This window comes from Acomys russatus, chromosome 17 (genome assembly GCF_903995435.1).
Source record: "Acomys russatus chromosome 17, mAcoRus1.1, whole genome shotgun sequence".
Classification (NCBI taxonomy): Eukaryota; Metazoa; Chordata; class Mammalia; order Rodentia; family Muridae; genus Acomys; species Acomys russatus.
Window position 1 is genome coordinate 6,414,609 of NC_067153.1, and position 26,950 is coordinate 6,441,558.

The following is a 26,950-nucleotide window of genomic DNA, read 5'->3' on the forward strand; positions in this document are numbered from 1 at the left end:
CAACTGAGCTACTGAAAGGACAAATAACCTTGTTTCCTCCATTCTGTAATAAAGAGATTCAGGCAACCAAAATCTAAAAGGAAAACTATATAAAGGGTGAGAATTTATAATCCTTGAAAGTGACCCACAAACTATAAAAACAACTGTCACATGCAGTGAATGTTTACAGACGAAATTACTGAAATAAACTATACTGTCAAGGTTGACATTACATATGTGTAATATCTATAATTAACAATATACACTTTTAAATACTTCTCTAGTTGTGAGAACCATAAACAAATCTGAAAACTGAAAGATTAAATTTACATATAAAGTTTAAAATGTAGATTAAGTAGTCTTATACAAATTATTAAGGTATATAAAATGCATGAATTTTGGATATGATTTAGAAATGGGACACTGAGTTTATATATGAGTTTTAGAATTTTTTTTCTTAAGCACAAAGTTTGGCATTCTGCGACAGGCAGTCCAAGGAGACTGAACCAGGTCTTATTTCTGCTCAAGCTCCCAAGACCGTCTGGTAGTCTTGGAAACAGGCATCTTAGTGCCCTCAGTAATGCCGCTGCCTCTCAGGTCCTCCAGATTCACTGTGATGTCCCATTATTATCTTTCCCTCTCAATAGCAGTCTGTTGTTTCATAGCAAAAGTAAGGTTTGAATTTTACAGTTCTTTTGTGCTTAGACCAGCTTGAAACCCAGCAAAAGGTCACACCTCGATTTTTTTCACTGTAGCATACCTTTTCTGAAAACTTACATTTGCCTTTGTCAGTTTTTTTCTGGTACTGTGTTCATTAGAAAAAAAAAAAAAAAAAAAACCCAAAACCCAAACAAACAAAAACCCTGCATTAAGCGGATTCTATAACAAAATCCTAGCAAACTTCCAGAAACCAGCAGGACTGGTTTGGGGCCATAGGGAGGCCCAGACGACTAGTCACAGTACTTGGAAAAGTTCCTTTGGCCAGACAAGCCTGTGTGCAGAGCTCTGGACGCTGCCACCCCATAACTGCCAAGCAGCGGAGGGATGAGCAGGTGCTGTGGACACAGTAGAGACTGCTTCCTCGGTGCTCCTCCACCACAGACACCCTCTATGTCCCCTCTGTGGCTGGTCCTTACGAGTGCATCTATGGAGGAAGCTAAGGCTGGATCTCAGAGGCTAGACTGTTCACTGCTGGAGCAGAGCTCAGAACTCAGGAAACACAGCCCTGACAGAGAATGTTTCCACCCCATTGACAAAAGGACAGTCATGTGAATATTGAGAACACAAAGAGTTGTCGTATTTTACAAATCTTTTTGTCTTATTTTTCCTTTTCTCAGTTTTTTAATAATAATATATATGAAGGCAGAGCCCCCATTTATCCTCACTATCCATCAGACTAGAATTTTCAGCCAACTAAAAATTTTCTATGTGTATTTTAACTTTTTTTCTACCATCTGTGATAAATCCATGTTACTGAGGAGAAGTCGTCGTTGGGAATAGACCTGTGTCTGTTGATGTGAACCATCAGTACCCACAGTAGCAGCCACATATAGTGGCTTACAATGCTCCAGTTGCAGGAAGTCCAAGGCCTCTTTCTGGTGCCTTCATATCCCAGGACAGTATACGTGCACATACATACGTGCAGGTACACACACATACACATAAATACAAATGAGAAGACTGACGCGTGCGTGCAATGTGAGGAGCTTGTTTTGTGACGCCTGTGTGGCAGTGCTCTTAGAGCCTCTAACTGAAGCTATGCTGTTTTGAACAGTGTGCTTGTCTTTGTTACTTTTCTCTTTCTTTCTGTTTTCCTAACTACCTTTTTGTTAGCTCTGAAATCACATTAAAGCATGGTTCCCTTATCTCATGCTAGCACTCGGGCACACCCTTGTTTTCTCTCACTATGTATTGATTTCTGCCCCCAGCCATAAGGTCACAATTAGTGGAGGAAGTGTGAAAAGACTGTTGTGGTGTGAAGGAGTTGTCTGAAATGACTGAAACAGCAGCTCACATTTTTGTAGCACGGCATAAAAATGCCACCCAAATTGCAATTTCTTACTTTTTAGTAAATATAATGTTCCTAAAAATTAACAAAGGAAAGAACTTTAAGTGCAATTATACGTAGCTGCCTGCAGGTAGAAGGTCAGCCCCTGGGCTGTAGCTACAATTGTTAAAGCACAGTTTGTTCCTTCCTGCCCAAGAACACAGGGAGAAAGTCTCCTTGTACCGCCAGAAGAAAATAAGAGAACAAATTATGCTTTCACATTTGCTCTTGTCAATCCATCAGAAATGATGTTTTGCTAACAATTACAATACTTTTAAGGAGTGGCTGATGGAGACCGTAGAAAGGAAGGAAGTCTTGCTCAGCATGATCAGGAATTATATGGGAAATAAAAACTAAATGCAATGAAATAGGGTTGTATCATCCCACGCAGTCTGATAGAGCGTTGCTGCATAAGTGCTGCAGACATTAAAGTGTTTGTGCAGAAGAACAGGTCTCTTGACTTTTTCATGCATGAGTGAGGCGCTCATGAGCTGTACTCCTCTCTGGGGCACAATTAGTCGTTAAAGGCTGTGGAAGGAGAGGTGTCATTTTCTTCAGCGGCATAGTCATTGGGAATAACTCCCACCCGCTCTCTGCACAAACTCAGTGGGTCATACACAAAAAGAGTACGTGAACGAAGGAGGGGTACCGCTGGGAAGAATGGGTTCAGCAGGAGGACAGTGGGGTGAAAAGATGGGCACAGGGCATGAAGATGACTAAAATTTATTATAGAAATGTATGAAACTGTCAGACAGTTAAAAAGTAAGAAATACAAGCAGAAAGGCAGTTGAAGATAGCACATGAGAACACATGTGCCTCTGAGCCAGCCATGCACTGAGCACCTTGCTGGTTATGAGTGTTCTGTTATGCATACCGGACAGCTCCTGTTTCTTGTCTTTCCTATGAAATATGCACTTTTCAGACTGGGAAACGTACTTATCTTTATAGTTCCTCTAGCTGTGGGCAATTTGATGTGGCCCTAGTGAGCTCTTAATATATGTGTTTTGTTTATTTGTATTTAATTTTTATTTTTTTATTTAATTTTTGTGAGCGAACATAAACGGTGGATTCTGAAGACAAGCTAAAATCTTATTTCCTCTTGTAATTCTCTCATACATCACCCTCTGCCTGCAGTTCCGCTCCCTCCACTCTTCCCAGCCCTCCGCTCCCACCTCCCCTCTGTTCCAGATCCACTGCTCTTCTGTTTCCCTTCAAAAAAGAAGCAGGCCTCTGAGGGCTATCACCGAAGCACAGCAGAGCAGGTTACAAACCCTCACGTCTAGGCTGAAGGAGGCAGCCCAGTAGGGAGAACAGGCCAAAGAGTCAGAGATAGCTCTTACCCCTCTGTGAGGAGTCCCACGGGAACACCCAGCTAAGCAACCACAAGATATGTGCAGAGGACTTAGCTCTGACCCATACCCGGTCCTTGATTGTCACGTCAGTCTTTGTGACCCCTTAGGATTCTGTGGGTTGTGTTCTCCTGTCCTCGACCCCTTTGCCTCCTGTATCCCCACTTCTGAGGGGCTCCCCAGCCTTGCCAAGTGCTTGCCTGTGGTCTCTGCATCTGCTTCTGTCTGTCACTAGATGATCCGGTAATCAAGCTAAAATAGCATAGCATGTTTTGAAAAAAGTCTTGAAAGTAGTGACTCTTTAGCATTTTGTGCCAGTATAAGGATGAGATAAGATCTCCAGGAAAAGGTACAGATATGTCATTATAGAAGATTTAAAAATAAACTTTTTAATGAGAATATGATTATGACTATTGATTTTCATTCAGAGTTACTGATAGAAGGGTTACTAGAAGGTAATTTAGGGTTCTGATTTTGATTCTAGAACTTATATAAGAAAAATTGAGATAAATTATTTAATATTCTTTACACCATCAATTACTTTATATTCTAAAAGTTGAGTATATTTGTATCTAAGAAGTACATATACAATTACTACTTTGGAGTCAGCCATGTAAAAACCATAAGTTAATGGTTGACTTTTATGAAATCACATCAGTCATTAAATACATCATTTAATCTCATGGCCTAGTTTCCAAAATTAAGTTTGAAGTACATTTTCTCTTAAAACAAACATGCTTTATTTATTTGAATTCTAATTTTGTTAGACGTGTTCTCAGAAATCCTTAAGTTTATATAATTTAGGTACTTATTGATCTAGAGATTATTCCTATGTACGAAATGTTTAGCAATTATTTCTAAATATAAATACTTATAGATAAGTTTCAATAACCTTTGAAAACCTTTAGTCAGTCAGTCATCTAGGGCACCATAGATTCATCTACATGTATACTTTCAATTCAGTGTGACGAATTATACTTTCAATATACATATAGTTTTGATTTGTAATATAATAATAGCCTTGTGAGGCAAGAGTTAACTGTAATATTTATACATATTAGATCAAAATTAATCTGCTAGTGTTTTTCTAAACATTTCAAAATCTGGTTATTTCTATTTCATCACCTTTAAAATTTTAAAATGACATACCAGCCTGGTGATAATATAACCAAATCTTGAGATATGTCCCATATGAAAGAAGGAGCCTCTTTCGTGTGACAGTACCATGGAAGAAAGTGTCACACTAGGACTGCTCTGTGGGGTGGCAGTACCATGGAGGAGAGTGTCACACTATGGCTGCTCTGTGTGATTGTTATGTAGCACCAGGGCCTGCCTTCCTTGAGACCCCGGGTTTATGATCATCATGTGTGAGATAAGACTCATTAAAAAAAAAATAAGCCTTAAGTTAAACTTCATTTCAATGTACTGACTAAAATCCATCAGCTCAATACAACTTTCTAAAAAGAAAAGTGCGCTTGGCTTTATGACTAAGCAGTTCAGGCCTTTTTCACAACTAGGATGAGAGCAGGCTGGAATTCTCCAGGCGCAGACATAATAGAAATATTACTTCTTAAGCTTCTTTCCATTTTTGTCCAACTGCAAATCACTTCAATTATAAAACAGCACTTTCTGCTTGGTGAGATGGTTGAACAGTTAAGTGCATTTGCCACCAAGCTTGAGGACCTGGTTTTTATCCGCACGCTGGAAAGAAAGATGTAACCCTTGCAAAGACATCCTCAGGCCTCTCTGACTGTGCATGTGTGCACACGTGTGCCTCAGCGGCATTTCAGGTCTGTTCTCATAGTTCTACTTTTTGGTTATTTTAAGTCCGTATTTTCTTAAAATTTATTTTATTGTACTTGTAAGTCAAGTTATTTTAGTACTGTCATTGTTTTCTGATTATATGCATCATTTCACATAAATTCTTTTCAAACAAGCAGAAAAGAAAGAAAATCTTTATTCTGAACACTATACCTACCTGATACTTTAAACTGAAATAAATTCGGCTTGGTCTGTTTTTCTTAATGTCCCTAAAAGAGATGTTATTTTTTTTATTATTAATTTATTCTTGTTACATCTCAATGTTTATCCCATCCCTTGTATCCTCCCATCCCCCCCCCATTTTCCCATTATTTCCCCCCCCCATGACTGTTCCTGAGGGGGATTTCCTCCCCCTGTATATTCTCATAGGGTATCAAGTCTCTTCTTGGCTACCTGCTGTCCTTCCTCTGAGTGCCACCAGGTCTCCCCCTCCAGGGGACACGGTCAAATGTGAGGCACCAGAGTACGTGAGAAAGTCATATCCCACTCTCCACTCAACTGTGGAGAATATTCTGACCATTGGCTAGATCTGGGAAGGGGTTTAAAGTTTACCTCCTGTATTGTCCTTGGCTGGTGCCTTAGTTTGAGCGGGACCCCTGGGCCCAAATCTGCGTATCATATTGTTCTACTTGTAGATTTCTAGGACCCTCTGTATCCTTTTATTTTGCTATTCTCCCATGTGTCTCTCATTTAGAGTCCCAATAGGATGCCTTCCCCTCTGTCCCAGTTTCCTGGTAAGTGAAGGCTTTCGTGGGACATGCCCCTTGGGCTAGGATGCAGCCTTATTCATAATAGCCAGAACATGGAAACAGCCTAAGTGTCCCTCAGTAGAAGAGTGGATAAAGAAATTGTGGTACATATACACTATGGAATACTACTCAGCTATTAAAAACAAGGAATTCCCGAAATTTGTGGATAAATGGATTGAGCTAGAAATGATCATAATGAGTGAGTTAACCCAGAAGCAGAAAGACTCAAATGGCATATACTCACTTATATCTGCATACTAGCCCAAAGAGATGTTATTTTACAAATATCTTAAATGAAGAGAAACTGAAAGACCCTGATGTGACAAATATAGTCTTGGTCATTTTGCTAATGACCAGAGTCTGTGCTGCAGTAGTCAGAGGAGTAGCAGATGAAGGAAAGAGGGAAGGAAGGAAGGGAGGAAGGAAGGAAGAAAGGAAGGGAGGGTGGCATGGGAGGCAAAGGAGGAAAGAAGCGAGGAAAGTATGCAAGCAAAAACTTTCCAGCTAGCATCTCACAATCCAAGTAGGGAAGTGGATACACACAACTAATGTTCTTAGAGAACAGGCCATGCATTGTGTATAAAAGAAAGCCACTCAAAATAATGATGACAAGAAAAACAGCCATCTGGCTTGGAAATTCTTGTCATTATATTTTGCACTGCATGAAGAGAAGGCTATGTCAGATGCGGAGACGGCTTAAACGTCAGAAGCACTTGAGCACAGAAGACATTTGGAGGGCAGCAGTGAGTAGCTCATAACAAATTGGAGTGTGTTATTATGATAAATAACTAAAAAGTTTGCTGGACCAAATTATCAAGAATTTTATGTCTTGCCATTGAGAATATCTAATAGCCTTTGTATATTATTTTATGCTTATCTACATTACTTAAATTATATGTAATATTTTAATTTTATATTATTTAGCACATATTTTTAAACAACATCATCTATACTGCTTTTCTAAATTTTTATAAAATTCAGAGTATTATAGGTGTTGATGATTTTTAAGGCAGTCATTATATGAGCAAATGTGTACATAAAAATGGGCAAGCTTGGAAACAGGCAGAGTCATGGCCAAACTCTGCCAAGGCAGGGTAAGCAAGTCCTCAATACTTACTGCCTCGTAAATATGTCTGTCAGATATATTGGGCCAGAAGGCTGAAGATGATGCTCCAGTATTAGAGAGCATTTTAGGCGACTGCCTAGGCAGTAAACTGTCTCTGTCATTTTCTCATTGTGGAAGCTGCTAACATGCATTTCCTGTCTACTCAGATTAATTAAGTTTTATTCCTTCTCAAGTCTCTGATTGGGTTGAAGACCAGATAGTTTAGTTTTACAATTAAGCTTAGTTGTTTAGGGGGTAAGATGGCTTTTTGGGTCTAGATAGATGTCTTAAGTTAATAGAGATGAGATATGATAGATATTGACTTACATTCAGAATTTTAGACTCACCAAAATAGGAAAGACAGTTTTTTCTTCAAGCTTGCCAAATTCAAGTAGCCAAATCACTGTGAATGTAACATTTATATAATTCCTGATTGTTTCAGGGTTCTTTCTACTCTATGTAGTTTATTTTATTTATGTGTAATGACATAAATATATATGTGAGAAAAGAAATATAATAAAAATATCAAAAATATAACTCTAATAAAATATTTAAGATACTAATTAAAATTAAAGACAAGGAGCTCTGTGAGAGGCCACTGCTCTAAGCCAAGAAGACTTGGTTGCTGTTGCACCTAAGTGGTCACTGTGGAGACCTGGCCTCCTCTCCTCTTTCCTGTCACCCAGAGGTTAAAGAGTGGTGGACCTTCTGCATTTCCATTTTTTAATGCCATAAAAATTTCAGATTATTATTTTGCCTTAGTTTTCCCACATACACGTGCCTTTGGACTCTGTTTCCTTACAAGGCACTGATTTTGAAAGAAGCCCCACTTTTGACCCGGCTCATTTCGTTTCTTCTGTACCTGCCTGCTTCAGATTTGCAAAGTTGAGGTCCTGCCACTGATGCTCTCACGTCCTTTTTCTTTTTCTTTATAAATTCATTATTAGAAATTTTTATACGTGTATGCAGTATATCCTGATCATTTCTTTTTATTTTACTTTTTTATTAAACATTTTTTTTTTATTTTTTACATATACATTTATATTATTACACATAGATACAATATATTACCGGTAGCAAGAAGAACCATGACACAATCAGGAACTAGATAGATGTTACATTCTTAGTGTTCTGGCTATTTGTATTTGACAGCCTGGAAGAAGACATCTTTCCTATCTTGGTGCGTCTAATAGCAACACTTCAGGCACTAGCGTGGCCCTTCAGACCTGCGATATGACTAACAAAGCTAACCTGTTAGAGTGCCTCTTATCTTTCTCTAATTAATTCCAACAATTAGGTAATGAGCCATATAACACTTAAAGACGGCCACAAAAGGCCAACTCTTAAGTTTTGTGGTTAGGCCAGGTTTCTTTATATTCCTTTTTAATATTTTAAGTTAGTATCCAGAGTATTAAATTTCACTGTAACATATTTAAATTTTATTAGTTTTTAATCTTCTTACTGCCATCTCTTTTTATCAGCCTTCACTTATTGTACACACACACACACAGATGCACACACGCATCCACGCGCACGAGCATGCGCGCACACACGCCTGCACTCACGCGCGCACACACATGCGTGCACATGCATGCACACACGCACGCGCACACACACACACACACACACACACACACACACACACACACACACACACACCACAGCCTTCTTTTCCTCTCATGGTCCCACATGTCCTACCCTTCCCATTTTCATCTTCAACCCTCTGCTTGCCCTCTCATGCACCTCTCTAGATTTGTGCTGGTTCCTAGTTCTACATAGACCATTAGAAACTCCTGCCCTGAGCTTCTGGAGGAGCTGTCCCTCGTGCTGGTTGAGGAAGTGCCTTTGCCGTGTCTGTGCCCATCAGCTTGGACTAAAAGCTGGCATTTTCTCCTGCCTCTCTTGGCATCAATATGCACGGAATCGTTTAGTAGTCAGGGTCTGTTCTCAAAAGGCACAGATGAGATGCCGCTCCACGTGGAATAGGTTGTTCTTGTTAACATGGCTGAGGGTCTTCAGTGTCTGCAAAGGGCAGACTTCCAGTTCCAGAGTAAGGTAGAATGTTCACAGAAATTCACAGAAGAATAAAGGATAGAACATGAATCTGAATTAGTACATAATGGCCTGTTATTAATATTCTAAGTAGACTATAGATTGATCCTATCATTAAATGTTTTCTATACATGGGTAGAATTTTTAAAATTACAATGATCATATATTGGGAAAGGGAAATAATAAATAAATTATTTAATGTTGTCTGTAAACCATAAGAATTATTCAAACTTTAGTTAGTTATAATCAAAGATTTTTTTATTGATTTGTAACTTTCCTTAGAATCAAATATAAGTGTAATTATAGGTTAACAATTTACATAATGACTAAATGTGAATTAACAAGTTAGGTTGACTGTTATGTTTTTTCCCTATGTGTTAGACCTGGCATTAGAAGATAATTTATAGAAGAGGTCGGCAGCTAGTTTCCAGGCTTTGCTTGAAGTTAGACCCAAATGGTGGCCACAAGTCAGGGTCCTGATGGTGGGCTTTGGTGCTGTCAAAGACAGTGGCTGCCAATATCAAAATAAATACCAGCTGAGTCACGTATTGTGGCTCCATTTGAAGTTCATATTCACCTGAGGAGTTAGTATCTCTGTAGTTTTGATACAAACTCAAAGAAATCGGTAGACTTGTTAAGATGATATGGCTACTTGAAGTAGCAATGAACAGTTACATGTAGAAGAGTTAAGTACATACCCATGATCATTGTAATATGTTGCCTCTTATAATCAAAATTAGATGACTGCATTTTGATTTTCTTTATATTGTTGTTTATAGAATATGTCTCTAGCATGATGTTAGAAAAAATTTTCAGAAACATATTTAGAAATAGTTTGTTATTTGGTGTCTTAGTTAAGGTTTCTGTTGCTATGAGAAACACCATGAACAAACACAGTTTGGAGAGAATTTGTTTCATCTTCCCACTCTCTGGTCATACTCCACCGCTGAAGGCAGTCAAGGCTGGAACCCGGAGGCAGGAACTGATGCAGAGGCCATGGAGAAGTGGCCTGCTCTTGTGGCTTGCTCAGCCTGCTTTGTTACAGCACCCAGGACAACCCCTGGAGTGTTTACACCACCTACAGTGCGCTGGGCCCTCCTCCAGCAATCAGCAATCAGCAAAAATGCCCTACAGGTTAGTTGGGCAGGGAGATTTTCGTAACTGAGATTCCCTCTTCCAAAATGACTTTAACTTGTGTGAAGTTGACAGAAAGCTAGCCAGCACAGTTGGTCAGGTTGGCATTCTGCTATTATTCCAGCAACAGCTAAACATGACAAAAATTTTGTCCTTTTTTCATATAACATGAAGTACAAACAGCAATCCAGGGCAAGGATTACTACGCACAGAGCTTTCACTCACGGAGCTGCTATTGCACTATTGGGCCAATATTAATTTCAGCCAGAGAAGAAGGAAATTTCCAGAGCCATCCCCACAGAGTCAGCCCATTATCAACAGAAACACAGTGGCTTTCTCCTACTCCATCCTCTAGATTCCTGTCCATGTATTAGTGGTCATACTGTTCTCATTCCCACCCTAGCCATAAGGAATCCTATGACAATGAAGTTGTGTTTTGCTGTTGTCACCAAAATAAAGCTAGATTGCTTTAGTCAAGAAAGGAGGAGGAAGCGTGTTGGATGGGTGTTCAGCAGTATTGGCCACAAGTAAATAGCCATTAAGTATTCACCAGTACAAAAAAGCAAGAACCTAGTTGTTACTCCCAAGAGGCTAAGTACTGAGGTGATATTGGTGTCTCTTAAATGAGCAACCAATATTTCTTGATAATTAAAGTGGAGAATATTGGGGAAGCCAAAGGTAATCCACAGCTACCTTTTTTTGAAATTTAGTTGGATTTTGTGCCTATTAGCTAGCACAAAGATTGTGACATACAGAAAGGGCTGTTTTGAATAAAAAGAAAATAAATTTGGTTTTGGCTATATTGACTGTACATGAAAAATCACAAGTGAGAGATATCCTATTAGTGGGTACAAATGTGATTCAAAAGTTTGAGAGAGTGGCCAGGGCACAAGATAAAGATCCATCAGTCATTATGTGGTCATTAACCCATAAATGATGAACTAGGACATCCATGGCATAATATGTATGGTGAAGAGGATTTAGATGGAAACTTTGGATAAACGTATCAAATAACGATAAGGAAAGTGAAGCCAGGAAGAGAACATGTTGAGGGGGAGCAGTCTAGAAAGTAGGGGAGAAACTACAGATAACGTTTCCTGAGAAACCTTCCAAGACGCTCAGGAAGAGAAGGAAAGGGTGAGGAGAAGCCACTGACTTGCAGGCAGGTATTACATTGTTTGAAGAGCAGTTTCCTAAGTGGGGCATGGCATGGTTGCATTATTCTTGCCGCTAAGGAATAGAACAGTAGATTCCTTTATTAACGCAAAAGCATGAGCTCTTCCGAAAGCGCAGCTCGCTAAGCCTGGCATTTCTCTTTGGAAACAGGCTTAGTTCCTGCTTCTGGGAAATTAACAGAAAGAAGTAAAATACATCTGCACCATGCATGAGCTGAATAAACCGATTACGGAGTTCCCACAGAGCCAGGTCTTTAGGAAAGCCAGAATTAACTACTGGCAACAGTTCTTCCTTTACAAGGCCTGCAGGAAAAGTGATTTACTCAGTAATTTTTCTTCAGACTAAGTGATTATAGCTGGGCTTTTGAATAGGTACTGGGCTGCATGCTATCTTCTGGACTATGGCTTTACCTCATGCTGCTGTTGCTGGTTATGCTCCAAAGATTTCCTTGGATTAGCATATTGCAGATGTTTTGTTGGCCTTTACTTGTCTCCTAGGCCTCTTGGTAAATCCTGCAAACAGTGCTCATATTTTTAATCTCCATCCCCGCTAGTGTGCCCAACTCTGCATACAATGACCACATGCTGAGTTAAATCAGCCACAATTTTTATTGTTTTGTTTGTTTGTTTTGTTTCATTTTATTTTGTTTTGAGGTACTAAGGATTGAAGCCAGAGCACCATGCATGCTAAACAAGTTTTCTACCACTGAGGTATACCCTACATCCATGGTGGAGACTTTCATGCCACAATTACCAACAGACCCTTTAAATTAAAAATTTTCCCTCCTGAACAGTGATTGGCAAACAACTGCCAGAACACACTCCACTGCACATGGAATGAAAAGATGAAGCACCTCCAGAACTGTTACGACAAAATCTTAGCTTCTGATGTAGTACTTGATGGTGAAGAAAATACTCTAGCTTATTGTCAACGTCACTGTTAACTATTCTGTTCATCAACATTTATTGAGTATTTATTGATTTCCTACTATTTGCTAGGCAAAAATCCAGATTACAGGACACCAAAATGAATAAAAGTTATTCTCCACAAGAGTGTAATCAATAAACACAGACTGTTAGAAAGATGAGGAAAATGGGGAGGGAGAAATTATAACAAACCAAGCAGAGAGAAACGTGAAATCAAATGATAAAAGTGTAACAAAGACTTTACTTAAGTAGATTGGAGTCACTCAGTAATGTCTGCTTCTCCTTGAATACCTCACATGATGCTGCCTTTGCCTTGTGGAGAGCATCGGGGGGCGGGGCCATAGCTCATTTCACTTCACTCAGTTTTCTTCTGGCTCCAGCTACAGCAAAGGCCCCCCTCACAATGGCTGGAAAGAGTCATCAGAACAATTTACATATTCTATTTAAAATACTGCCTTTTATGAGGTACACAGACCTAACTAGTTTTGTTACTGCACTGAAGACGATCCAAAGCGAAGGTTCAGTGTTATCAGGCTTCCAGAGAAAAGCTTGAGCCCTTTCAGACTGAGGCAGATACTCTCTAGGTCCTGCCTTACCGCACAGCCCTGCCTCTGAACCCGTAGGTACAGGCAATCCTTCACTTGTAGAGTATTGCTTATAAGGCGAAATCTTACGTTTAAGTCCTGTGTCTATGGCTTCTCCTTGCCTTTCTCTCTCATGTACATATCATACAATGTCCTTATCAGCAATCACACCTAAACAAAGTTGTCTCTGACGATTAGGGCTCTTTTTGTGTGTACACTGAAATGCTGAAATTAATCATTGTAAGAGCTTTAAGTTCCTTATGGGGGAGAAAAAAAATCTTGTGAGAGGTAGTTAGGGAATTTCAAAGGGCAGCAGAACCTCTTTTTTGAATTATGATATAATATAAAAGCATAATGGCAAAAAGGATAGCATCCCCGACTCACGTGATTCTGCAGGTAACTTCGGTAGAAGCTCTGTCTCTGTTCTGTGCACCCACACTGAAATCAGGAGTCTTGCCCATATGGTCCACCTCCTTCACTCTTCCAAAGGTTGTTCATCCTGATTTTCCCCCAACTTTTAGGTCAACACATTAATTTTCCTTCCTGTCTTAATTACTTCTTGATTTCTGTGATAAGACACCATAACCAAGGAAATTAATTGGAGAAAGAATTTATTTGGGGCTAACAGTTCAGAGCGGGTGGTGAGTCCATGACCATAATGGTGAGAATAAGGCAACAGGCAGGCAGACTGGAACAGTAGTGGAGAGCTTACTTCATGCTTCACAAGCGTGAAACAGAGAGCTGCCAAGGAGTGGCCTGGGCCTTTGAAGCTCCAACACCTCACCTCCTCCCACATGGCCACGTTTCCTAAGCCTTCCCACACAGTTCTACCAACCAAAGACCAAGTATTCAAACGTACAAGCCCATGGGGATCATTGTCATTCAAACCACCATACTCCCTAAATGTGACTTAAAGATATTTCCACATACTACTTGATACATACACTTACTCTGTTGTTACTGATGGTATTGTTTTCTGCCCAACATCTTGTAATAATTCCTTTGATTAGCATTTTGCACAACAAATTACAGTAGTTTTTGTAAGATTTGTTAAGCTGAAGCCAAGCAGTATTTGCAAAAGCTCACATAATTCTTTATCTGAGAAGTCATGTACAAAGATTGGAGTAGCTAATGTTGATGCAATGCTATAGGAAAAAATAGCCTGGGAAATTGCCCAAAACTTCCAAATGAGGACAGTGAATAATATGGAACTTTATTATAAAAATTCTAATTTTAATCAACTATATCTTAAAATTTTAATGATTTCTGGACTTTCAGTAGAGCTTTGCAGGTACACTGATACTTTCCACTAATTTTAGATACATTGAAAGAACATTAACTTTTCCAGGCCACTTAGGAACACCTAAGAGTCTGGAACATCCTAAAGAATGATAATTTCCTGTAAAATTTTGCAGTTCATGATCTGCTTGATAGTAACATGTGAAATGTCAGAATATTGTTGGGAAAGACTTGTCCATGATTTTAGTCATATCCAAGCAGGGAAGTCTTTAGCTGAAATCATAAACCTTCTGGTTTTGCTCCACTAAATAGAATAATAAAGATTCCTTATTAATCTGTCAGCTGTATCCTGCCTATCATTTAAAACCTTATTTGATGCATAGTGCTAAGATAGCACCATTTCCTAAATAAACCAATTTACTTATTCACATTTATAGCTCATTTTTGGAGTATAGTAATAATTGAATTACTTTTATATCATTGAGGCTTTGTTTTTTTGTTTTGTTTTGTTTTTGTTTTGTTTTGGTGGTTTTGATTTTGGTTTTTCAAGACATGGTTTCTCTGTGTAACAGCCTTGACAGTCCTGGAACTCTCTTTGTAGACCAGGCTGGGTCGAATTCACAGAGGTCCACCTGCCTCTGCCTCCCAGAGTGCTGGGATTAAAGATGTGCACCGACATGCCCTGCTCTTTTATAGCATTGTTAAAGTACAACCACTTTGGAAATCATCTGGCGCTATCTCAGAAAACTGAGAATAAGGCTTCTTCAAGACCCAGCTATTCCACTCCTTGGAATATACCCAGAAGATGCTCCAGCACACAACAAGAAAATTTGGTCAACCATGTTCATAGCAGCCTAATTCATAATAGCCAGAACATGGAAACAGCCTAAGTGTCTCTCAGTAGAGGAATGGATAAAGAAACTTTGGTACATATACACTATGGAATACTACTCAGCTATTAAAAACAAGGAATTCCCGAAATATGTGGGCAAATGAATTGAACTAGAAATGATCATAATGAGTGAGTTAACCCAGACGCAGAAAGAGTCAAATGGTATATACTCACTTATATCTGGACACTAGCCCAAGGGGCATGCTCCATGAAAGTCTTCACTTACCAGGAAAGTGGGACAGAGGGGAAGACTTCCTATTGGGTCTCTAGGTGAGAGAAGTAAGGGAGAATGGGGAAATAGAAGGATCCAGAGGGTCCTAGAAACCTACAAGTAGAACATTATGATGGGCATATCTGGACCCAGGGGTCCTGTTCAAACTATGGCACTGGCCAAGGACAATACGTGCAGTAAACTTCAAACCCCTACCCAGACCTAGCCAATGGACAGGACATTCTCCACAGTTGAGTGGAGAGTGGGGACTGACTTCCACACGAACTCTAGTGCCTGATATTTGACCATGTCCCCTGGAGGGGGAGACCTGGTGGCACTCAGAGGAAGGATAGCAGGCTACCAAGAAGAGATTTGATACCCTATGAGCATATACAGGGGGAGGAGGTCCCCCTCAGTCACAGTCATAGGGGAGGGGAGTAACGGGAAATGGGAGGGAGGGAGGAATGGGAGATAGAAAGTATGGGATAACAATTTAGATGTAATATGAATAAATTTAAAAATATATTAAAAAAGAAAAAACAAAAGTGGAGAACATTATAATAAACACAACTTTAACATCAAAAAATAAAGTTTATAATTTTTGTTTATCATGCTTTAAATTTTAAAAATGCATTAAACATTTTCAATGTGAATAACAGTATCAGGTCACAATTTTTATCAAGGAGATTGAATTGTATATGTGATTATGTTTTATTTTAATTACATTTAAACTATCTTCTTTTTCTATAAATAAGAATGTTTATTTTTCATTGTTTTATTCTTTGATAGCTTCATACATGTGCACAATGAATTTTGTCCATCTTCATCATTCATTGTCCTCTCTAATACACAATGAATCTGGTCATTTTCTTTTTCCATTGCCCTCTCCAATGCCCTCCCTTTCCAACGGAAATCCTTCTTTCCAACTCCCTCCCCTTTGTTTTCATGCCTTCCTCTTGTGTGTGACCCACTGAGCTTAATCAGAGTGGCTTGAGTGAGCATGAACAGAACGCTATTTATTAGACCATAAACAGTGTATCAGTAGTTACCCTATGCAGAAACTTACACCCCGTCCCTCAAGCAGCCATCAAGTGCCCAGAATCCCCATGAGTAAGTGGGGCCTCATGCTTCACTCCCCCACGCGTGAGGAGACAGACTCTGAAGGTCCCAGTATTGTTTGGGTCTTGTGCAGGTAAACACACTGAACTGAGTACTTGAGTGAAGTGCACATCTTTATTGGTACACATCTTCCTGTCGTCTGACCCCTAGGCTTTCCATTCCTTTTGCATGAGCCGTGGAGAGGTGATACAGGTGTCCAAGTTGAGTGCAGACTTCACTAACACATATTCTCAGCACTCACACCACTAATGAGAGTCTGCATTCACCTCTGTCCATTGCAAGGCTGATAGCAGTACTGACCTCTAGATCTAAGTAAGTATTTCGGAGGCTATTCAACAACAGATTCATTTAGAAAAAAACATAGTAGGCTTTCTACTAGGCCCATGATCTTCCCAGCCACCAGCTCCTGTCCGTGTTTACAGTGCCAGGCATGACTTCCCTCCTGTGGAGTGAGCCTCAAATCCAGTCAGAAAGCAATTGGTTACTGCCCTAACGATCATGCCATGGCTGCATCAGAGGTCGCGTCTTGTGTAGTAGTAGGTTGTTATTGTAGTTAATAGGAATCATAGCTAGGTAAGACGATGACCTCTTTCCCCAGCAGACTACTTTCTGACACTAGGAAATACACAACACTCACACACACACACACACACACACACACACACACACACAAATCTTGTTCTGCTTTTTAAGTTTCTTGTTCTGTTTATTACGGTTCTATTTGTGATTGAAGACACAGATATACTAAACATGCTTAGTTGCTTAGACGTAAACAGAATGGTACGGTCTTGAGTAGATAGTACGATATCAAACTCTAGCTTTCAGCTATTTTCTGTTCTTGATACAAGCTATACCATTTAATTCCTTTTCATGGCCTTAATTCCTTCAATGACTTTATGCCTTAGGTACTGCACTTTACCATCTGCTATTTTCTAGGAGACTGTTGAGTGTCCGTTTTAATTTTTTAGACAGAGTCTTGCTTTGTAGTCTAAGCTGGCCTCGAATTTGCAACAGTCATCCTGCTTTGTCTGCTAAGAGAAACAAAATTTGGGAAGATACTAAAGTGGCCTCAAATGGTTTATTTCCATACACACACACACACACACACACACACACACACACACACACACACACACACACACACATATATATATATATATATATATATATAGAGAGAGAGAGAGAGAGAGAGAGAAAGAGAGGTGTGTGTGTGTGTATTCTCTGTGAAGCCCTGGCTGTCCTGTAACTCACTCTGAAGGCCTGGCTGACTTCAAACTCAGAGAGATGCCTTCCTCTACCTCCCTAGTGCTGGCATTCAGGGTGTGTACCACCACCTTCAGCTCCAGATATAATATTTAAAAACTATTGTCTCATTTGCCATTTAAACTCTTGCTGTGTGTCAAAGATAATTCTAGATACAGGCATTGTTGTGTTAATCCTTGCAGCAGGCCTAAGAGAAAAACATAGTTGTTAGCCATGTTTCTAACAGCTGAAAACTGGGGCACTCATAAAAGCAATTGGTCTAAGAACGTAAGCCTAGCAATTTGAATGGCTAGAATTTTAGACCAGTGATTCAGTCTCACTCAAGAGTGTTGGCTGTTAATGACTGTGCTTTTGCCTCTACTTCCTGCCACAACTAAAGCTTTTCTTCTTTCATTTGAATTCAGATGTGAAGGTCTCACAAGCAGAAGCAAATAAGAAATATAATGCTAGGCTGCTTTTCCATCTAATTTTAAAACATCTCAAAATAAATAGTAGCAGGTAACCTCTCTTTTATTATAAATTATAGAAACGAGAAAGACAAAGTTCTCCAGGTACAGGTCAACATTTACTGAACAATTAAAACTTTTTTTTTTTTTTGGTAATTGGAATATTAAAAGATACATGAGTAAAGTTAAAGATCTCCATCTATGTCTCAGCTTCAGGTCAATATACTTTAAATCTGGTGAAAATATAAGTATAGATTTTTGAAATTATTCACACACGTATATTATTTAGATGTACCTGTGAATACATAATCTACTGATTGAAATAGTACAGTAACTTAAGTAAATTTGTATTTGTAAATGAATTTATTTGAAAAAGAATCTTGTGAACCAAATTTGTACCAAATAAGTGGGCTAAAAATAGGTAATATTACTCTTGCTAATAAACACCATTATTTTCTTTATGTAGACATTTCCAGGGGAAAGAGGCAGCAGATTCTGAATAATTTAAATTATGGGCCTTTTTAAAATAATTGAAGTTGAAAGGTGAGGTGGATTAAAGTCATTTGCCACCTAATTTAATTATATAAATTTTTAGATTAATGAATTTGATTATCAATGTTTTATGGTATCTCAGAAACAATCCCTTTTATTTTACATTTGAAGTCAATTTTAATAAAAACGTATACAGCTATAAATTGCAAGGTCCAGAAGAAACAAAATAAGTCATTGAATATGATAAGTGTTCAAGCGATGGCCACTTGCCTTTCAAGTTGTATTGGCCAAATTGTTTGTATCTATCAAATATTTATGTTGGACCATTATTCCTGATGGATTTTTATTAAGGTGCAAGTCTTCAACTCATGAGCGGTTTATATAAAATGTAAAACCCACCGTCACTTATAATTAGAACGTTCTCAAAAACTTGAGTAAATAAGGATGCTTCATCATAAGGCATATAATAAGCAAAGACGACCCATTAGCAGGAACTCTCTGACTTGGTCCTTCTGGCACAGCAGCAGCCATATTGGATGCTTTTAGAGGAAGACTCCAGTTAGTAATGACGCAGTAATAATACTTCATTTTTTTTCTACATTATAACAAAACAAATATCATTTGTAATTTTCAAAACAATTATGCAAGGATGGTATTATTCTTGTCATAATAGACTGTGAACATTAAAGGCTAAATAACCTGCCTAAATTTGCTCAGCTAGTGGGAGTCTCCTCTGCTCCGAGCGTCCAGGCGCCGAGGGTGCATAGCCTTCCCTTCTCTTCTCTCCTTTTCCTTCCTTTTAATATTCCAGCTTAAGGACTTTTGGCAGCTGATTTTTTTGTTGTCAGTAATAAAATTACATTGTGTCCATTAGTTTTAACATTAAATGCATTTTATGAGACTAGGTCATTAACATAAAATATTTATGTTGGTTTGCAATTTACCAGAACTGTTGTGCACCCACGAATCCCCTGCACCCTGACTGTGCCACTTTACCATCTAATTATTTCAATTCCAGGAAGAGTGAACTATTGTAAATAATAATGATTTTTTTTCCTAATATTTCTAGGATTCATCAAAATTCCAGCAACTGCTCAGGAATTAAACTTCTCTTTTTCTCTTGGCTTTTCTAAAAACGCTTAGTTTTTTATTAATTAGATTTTGTGTTATCTCTAGGTTTTCAGTGAGGCGCAGTGGATTAAAGAGAAAGTTGATGGCTACTAGAATTGATGTTTGTAGCTACAGCGACAATTTGACCAGATTTGTTTTTCTTTCAAATTTTAATCAGAAATTTAAGAATTGTGCTTCCTAATGTTAAGCCAAATGTTTATTTCCCAAATTTTAGCTAAATGTTCTTCCCTAAGGCCATTGCTGGTTTGAAACTTTCAGTGGCCCTCACTGGGGTGTGGTGAAAATGCTATAATTACTTTGCTAAAAAAAAAAAAAAAAAAAAAAAAAAAACAAGGGTTTCATGTAAATTTTTGTTTTAGGCTAATTACCGCTCACTTCTGTCTTATATGCGCCTGAGTGGGGTATTGCTGTGCCCTCCACGGACAGTTAAAGTGCTGAAATAGGAGCAGCTAAGGAGCGCTGTGTGCGGTATACTGACAGCTTCTGCGTGTTTGTCAATCTGTGTCAACAGCACCCATCAGGATGGGACCCGCATAGAGGGGCAGATACTGTCTCCACTAAATCCTCGGACAGTGACGTAAGTGATGTGTCCGCGGTTTCAAGGACTAGTAGTGCTTCTCGTTTCAGCAGCACAAGCTACATGTCCGTCCAATCAGAACGGCCAAGAGGAAACAGGAAAATCAGGTAAGAACACTTGGGCAGCAACTGCTCTGTGTGTTTCAGAGGGTCTTATTTCTCTGGATAAATAGAAATATTTTTCTGAAGTATTGTTATATATTGTAAAAGTGATAGTATATTCTATATTGTTATTTTTACTTTATCTTGGCCAGTTTTTATGGAGCTGATGACAGTTCTGTATACTAAATTACTTGAAATAATATCTTTATGCCTGTAACTTAAAAGCTAAACTACAATTGTTAGAACTTTATTGAAATAAGATGACTAACTGGAGGTGTGAATTTAACATTCTGATGAATGTGAGAAACAATTATATTGGAGGGTATTTTTTCCTGGTTAAATAGATTATATTAATTCAAAAGAAACATGTTGCTTTTTAGATAGGAGGATTCCCTACCCTATTGACAGTATTGTGAATACATGGAAAAATTATTCACTGTCTCAAGAAAATGTAGTGTATGGTCATCTTTTAGTTCTCCCTTGTCTTATCGATTCATAGATACCAGAGCGCTCTCTAATGGGGAGACTGCAGCCCTAGCCTGCTTCCCATGGCTAGCTATGGCTGCCAGCGCATCTCTGGTGTGCAGTGCAGTGCAGATGGTTCAAGTTTCACCTAAGTTTTAATTGTTTTCATTGCTTTGCTGTTTCATTTCAGTTACATTTCTCTTGACTTTTTTCTCTTTTGTGTTTCTTTGCATGCCTTCCATTTGTGTTTCATTCAAAGACCAGAGGGAGGGGAAGGGGGTGGTCAGCAAGAAGAGACAGTTCAGTTGGAGCAAGAGGTAAAGGAGGAAATAGTTAGTGAGGATGGGAGAGGGAAGGAGACGGCAGAAACACATGATAAGGAGAGAAACAGAGAGTCAGGCGAGGAGCAACAGGCACTGGACGCCCCTGAGCAGGGGAAAGAGAGAGAGCAGTGGAGCAAACAGGACTTGCGAAGGAGCCTCTCCCAAGAGGACGACAGGTAAAACCGCGCGATTGTGTGGGTCCCCAGCAGTAACGTGCCTCTGTCCTTTTCTTAAGTGTCATTTCACAGTCAGAGTCATCTCATCTTCTTTTGTTTTGCCTGTGTGTGTTAGCTTCTAGCATAACTGAATAATATGCTGAAATTACCATCAGAGAGGTTGGCCTGCCAGTGTCCTTGATTTATATCCACTAGATCTGGGAGTCTGATTGAGTTTGTTTACCAGCTCAAGTTTGATTTTAGTTTGCATTCTTAACATGAAGTCACCATGTATTTTCCCCAACTTCCCTTTAAAGATAGTGAAAGGGGAGCTTGCAAATCCTTTTACCAATGGTAAAGACTATTTGGGGGGGGGGGAGAAGGAATATCCTTAAATAAGATTCTGAGGGGCCTAAATTTTCAACATAATTTATAAGATATAATTGTGTAGTAGAAAAACGTTAAAAATGAGTGAAAATTGTATAAAGCTTAATATAATAGGTCTCTTATCTCCTTGGCTATGTGTTAGTTTTCTGGGATGTTGTAGCGCAGTCTGAGACGGGAGAACAGTTGTAAAGTAGGACACTGCTCTCTGTCTGGCATGAGTTGCTCTTACTGATTTTGCTTTATGAACCAGCATCTCACTTTTAGCCCAGGCTGGACCTGAACTCGCTATGTTAACCCATGCTGTGTCTCAAACTCATAATCCTCACGATTCACCCTCTTAAGTTCTCAGACTCTGGCCATGCACACCACATTTCCTTACCCATGATTCTCTGGAAGGAAGTGGTAGGTGTCCAGGTCTCATTGGAAGGCAGACATGCTAGATTGTTCTCGTCTTAAAATGCATGCAGTTAGAAAAACTGCAAGACCAGGATCGTGGCACAGGGACAAACACACAGAGCGAAGCAGAACAAACGCTGCCTCTGTAATGGGAGTACAGCACACAGTGGGATCAGCAGCACACAGTCAGACTTTCCCTTCTCAAGGTGAAGGATTTGCTTCAGTTACATATTTTTGAAAATGAAAATTGAAAATAAAGTCACATTGAAGAAGTCAAGTTTCCTAGCAGAATATTTTTATATTACACAAATTTTACTTGAGGAACAAAACATATTTTTTTTTTGTCAAATTTAAGCTATTATATCAAAACCCAATTGCATATTGAGCTTTTCCCAAAGAGAAAGAGAGGACAATTGAGATAGTAGTTTTCTCACTTAGTATACAGGTCTATGGTGTATATTTCCTTTTTTCTTTCAGATATCTCAGCACTCTATAGGTCTTTAAAGCACGCAGTAAACATAAAAATGTCTCTTCAGTAAGGCACGTTTTGTTACTTGACTCGAAACCAGTAATTTCAAGTCTGTTGTTTAACTGGATAATTACACTGAACTATCATATAAGTAAAACAACCATTCCTGACTTGTGGTGATTATGAATATTAATGACTAATTCATAGGGAAGAGTTTTCTGAAAGAGACAGAGAGTCCTTTTTCTCTTTGAAGAACATAGCAAAAATTGAGTCTTGTGTGTCCTCTGTGGGCTGGGCAGAGAAGACACGAGCCACTGTGGCTGGCCTGGAGCCATGTTTTCTTACTGGACACCTGACTTGGTGAGCAGAGCACAGAAGCTTATGGCCTATGCTCTTCGCTTTTTAAAGGCTGCTAGCACCATTTTCTCTAGTTTAAGAAGACCACTTTATTTTATGAGGGCAGGGGAGATAAGTATATTTCTCCAAGATGTTTATCAAGTTATGGTCTGTAAATTGTAGAAGGCCAGGTTGATGTCTCTAGGCAGCTTATATTTCCTAAGTTAGCGAGACGTGCATGCAGTTGTTCCTAAGGAGCCTTCCATGTTATCCATCCATCATGACAGCATAGACTCTTGAATTTGCTTTCATTTCTTGGGGTCAATCTAACTGTCTTCATTTCTGAGGGCAGGTATGTCTGGTTATTCTTAGCAGTTTTGTGTTTTGGTACTTGATGTTACAGTCATAGATTGTTTAAAAAGTAACGATAACTTGAGTTCTTATACAACATTGTTGGAAAGTGTCTTATTCTACAGTAAGTCATGGACGTTTCATAGCTTTCATTTTGAATTCATATTTTGTCAAGAGAAAAGAAGCAACAAACTTGCTGTTAGGATTGCTGCCATCTTTGCAAAATTAGACCTTGTGGCAGGATACATATTTCAGTGCAGGACTGTATTGTCTACTCTTAGTCATATTAAATGAATTTGCTAAATGTTTCAGAGGAAAATGGATAGCAAAAATAAACTGAAAATGATTCCTTAAATGTTAGGTTCTTGTAATGTGATTAATGAATGATTGCTACTTATATATACACACATGAAATTTTCCCACCACCTTAGTGATTAAAAATGGCATACTGAAGAAGGTACAAGTATATTATATACATTTTATTATGATATGTAATATGGGAAAGTAGAAAAAGTTGTATTAGATAAGGTAGTAAGAGATAAAGAGAAATCATTCATTCCAACCAATATTGATCTAGAAAATTTCTCAGGTACTGAACTGTTAACTGAGACAGAAATGAAGTTAAACATTTCTACATTGGAGGGTAAAATGGTTTCTTACTAAAAGCCTCATTGATAAACCTACCAGAAAGCACAGGGCTATACGAACAGGAACTTAGTACACAAAGAAGTGAACTTAAACTATCTATAATGGAAGCTGAAACCCAAACAATGAAAAGAATTGGCACATTGATAGCTTTGTGTCTAAATTAAACTGTATCCATTCGTCCATGCCCTGTTCTGGGGACACAAGAAAAAGATCAAAAGTTAAGAAACTTTTCATAAATTTTTATTAGTAGTATATCTATAAATGCTACACAAAAATACTTTTCTTTTTCTAATGAAGATTACTCTTCTGATAGGAATGTTTTTGGAAGAATATACTGATATAGGTTCAAGTTTTCATGATTGTTTTTATAAAAGATATTTATACTATTTAATTATTGAGGCAGGAGAGTAATTGCTAATTAAATATTGATACAGAGGTATTGCTGGTAGGGTACTAGTTTTACATTACATTATACATTATAGTTAATGGTAAAGTATTATAGCAGACACAGTGACTTATTCCTGCCATCCCAACACTTGAGAGGCTGAGACACCAATGTTGTCCCAAGTTTGAGACTAGTCTGGAATACAATTTGATTCCAGCCTGGGCTACAGAGGCAGACCCTTTTTTCAATAAAAAGAAGAAGGAGAAGAAGGAGTTTGCAGGAAGAGGTCCAGTAATAATATTTCATGTGAAAATAATGATGGCTGCGACTCTAAAATGCGTGTCACGCTGTCCTATATACCCGCTTTATCTTTCTAGTTGATTCACCTTGCCAGTGCTCACCCTCTTTTCCATGGTTTAGATGTACACAGTAGACAGCAAACAGGAGAGTAGACACATTTGTCATTCTGGTGGTGTGGCCTTATACTCAGGGACTCAAGAAGTAACTGGTTCCATGGTAGCCGGGAGCACACTCAGCAGCTGGACGTGCGTCTATCAGCTGGAAGGTGTTTTCACATGCGGGCATCATTGTTTAACACTCCACTTATTAAGTTCAGTTTTGTCTGCTTGTTTTTGGGGAGCACTTTCCATGCTAACTCATCTGAGAGCACGCAGTGGACGTATCCCCTTGTAGCTAGTGGCATCAATGCCTTGTGTTTTCTTTAGGTATTTCGTTTCCAATGAAAACACAGCTTGTCTGTAGTAACATGAGAATCTTATTCTTACACTATTTTATGCTTTATGTAACACCTAAACTTAAAAAGAAATATAAATACTTGAACACCACCCTAAAAATTGTGATTCTGTACATTTAGAGTAGGGCCCAGGATTGTCTGTATTGAAAAGGAATGTTCCAGAAGATAAGGATGCTGTCCATCTTCTCCTTGGACTTACTGTATTTTCTAATGAATCCAGAAATCAGATTCATGAATTTTGGAAAAAGAAAACAACTGGGATTTTGATAGGGGTTGGGTTCAGTCAGTTTGAAAATAACCACCATTAAAAAATTTAATTATTTAAAATACTGCTGTTACGTGTCACGGGAAAACATTGTGTCAGTTCTCTCCTACTCTCCCCGGCATCTGGGGATGAAGCTGAAGTCACTGGGCTGTAGAGGAAGCGCCTGTGGGCTGAGCCATTGCCTAGCATGGAGCATTGCTGTCGGTTTTAAGAGTAACGTTTCTCGGTTCACAAACATGATATGATGTTCTGTTTACTTTTTCTTTACTTTCTTGAAATTATATTTATATTTTTTATGTAGTCAAGCACTTTTAAAAATACTCTTCACATTTTTGGCACTATTATAAATGGATATTAACATCGTTTATAGATTATTCATTGCTAGGATCGACAAGTACAATTTATTTTTTGGTTTACTGATTTTGTACACTACAATTTTCTATGACTCTGTGTAAGATTGCTTGTCTTCTGTGATTAACGATAGTTTTAAATCCTATTTCACAATCTGAAAGCTTTGCTGTCCTTCCCATGGTATTGACCTGAGTGGACATCCACTAGAACACTGAACAGAAATGGCTATTGGAGTTCTTTTTTTTTTTTTTTGCTTTGTTTAAAGCTTTATTTATTTACTTACTTATTTATTTCAGGTGGATATACATGTTCTTGCATGGATTTGTGTGCTCCATGTACATGCATTAGGTGCCTGCTGAGTCAAGAGTGTGTCAAGATTCCTTAGAAGTAGACTTACAAGCAGTTGTGAGCTGACTGATGTGGGTGCTGGGAACTGAATTCTGGTCCTCTAAAATGCAGTATGCTCTTTAAAACTATGAACTGTATCTGCAGCCCCCATTTAGTTAATTTTTTTTTTGAAAAATATTTTCTTTTTTTTTTTTTTATTTATTCTTGTTACATCTCAATGTTTATCCCATCCCTTGTATCCTCCCACTCCTCCCTCCCCCATTTTCCCATTATTCCCCTCCCCTATGACTGTTCCTGAGGGGGATTACCTCCCCCTGTATATTCTCATAGGGTATCAAGTCTCTTCTTGGTAACCTGCTATCCTTCCTCTGAGTGCCACCAGGTCTCCCCCTCCAGGGGACATGGTCAAATGTGAGGCACCAGAGTACGTGAGAAAGTCATATCCCACTCTCCACTCAACTGTGGAGAATATTCTGACCATTGGCTAGATCTGGAAAGGGGTTTAAAGTTTACCTCCTGTATTGTCCTTGGCTGGTGCCTTAGTTTGAGCGGGACCCCTGGGCCCAAATCTGCCTATCATATTGTTCTACTTGTAGATTTCTAGGATCCTCTGGATCCTTCTACTTTGCTATTCTCCCATGCGTCTCTCATTTAGAGTCCCAATAGGATGCCCTCCCCTCTGTCCCAGTTTCCTGGTAAGTGAAGGCTTTCGTGGGACATGTCCCTTGGGCTAGTATGCAGATATAAGTGAGTATATACCATTTGATTCTTTCTGCTTCTGGGTTAACTCACTCATTATGATCATTTCTAGCTCAATCCATGTATCCACAAATTTCGGGAATTCCTTGTTTTTAATAGCTGAGTAGTATTCCATAGTGTATATGTACCACAGTTTCTTTATCCACTCTTCTACTGATGGACACT

General features: G+C 38.8%; 1 protein-coding gene across 17 annotated transcripts in view; it reads left to right on the top strand.

The window, feature by feature from the left end:
* The window catches only part of Rims2 (regulating synaptic membrane exocytosis 2), a 455,960-nt gene that overhangs the window by 338,481 nt on the left and 90,529 nt on the right, over positions 1-26,950 (top strand). For 3 of the 17 annotated variants that reach the window (XM_051159504.1, XM_051159506.1, XM_051159505.1), the window contains one exon: positions 20,227-20,399. The exons of the other annotated variants lie outside the window; for them this stretch is intronic. In XM_051159504.1, coding sequence (XP_051015461.1) covers positions 20,227-20,399 — 173 coding nt within the window. The remainder of the gene's footprint in view (positions 1-20,226; positions 20,400-26,950) is intronic. 17 annotated transcript variants of the gene reach the window in all.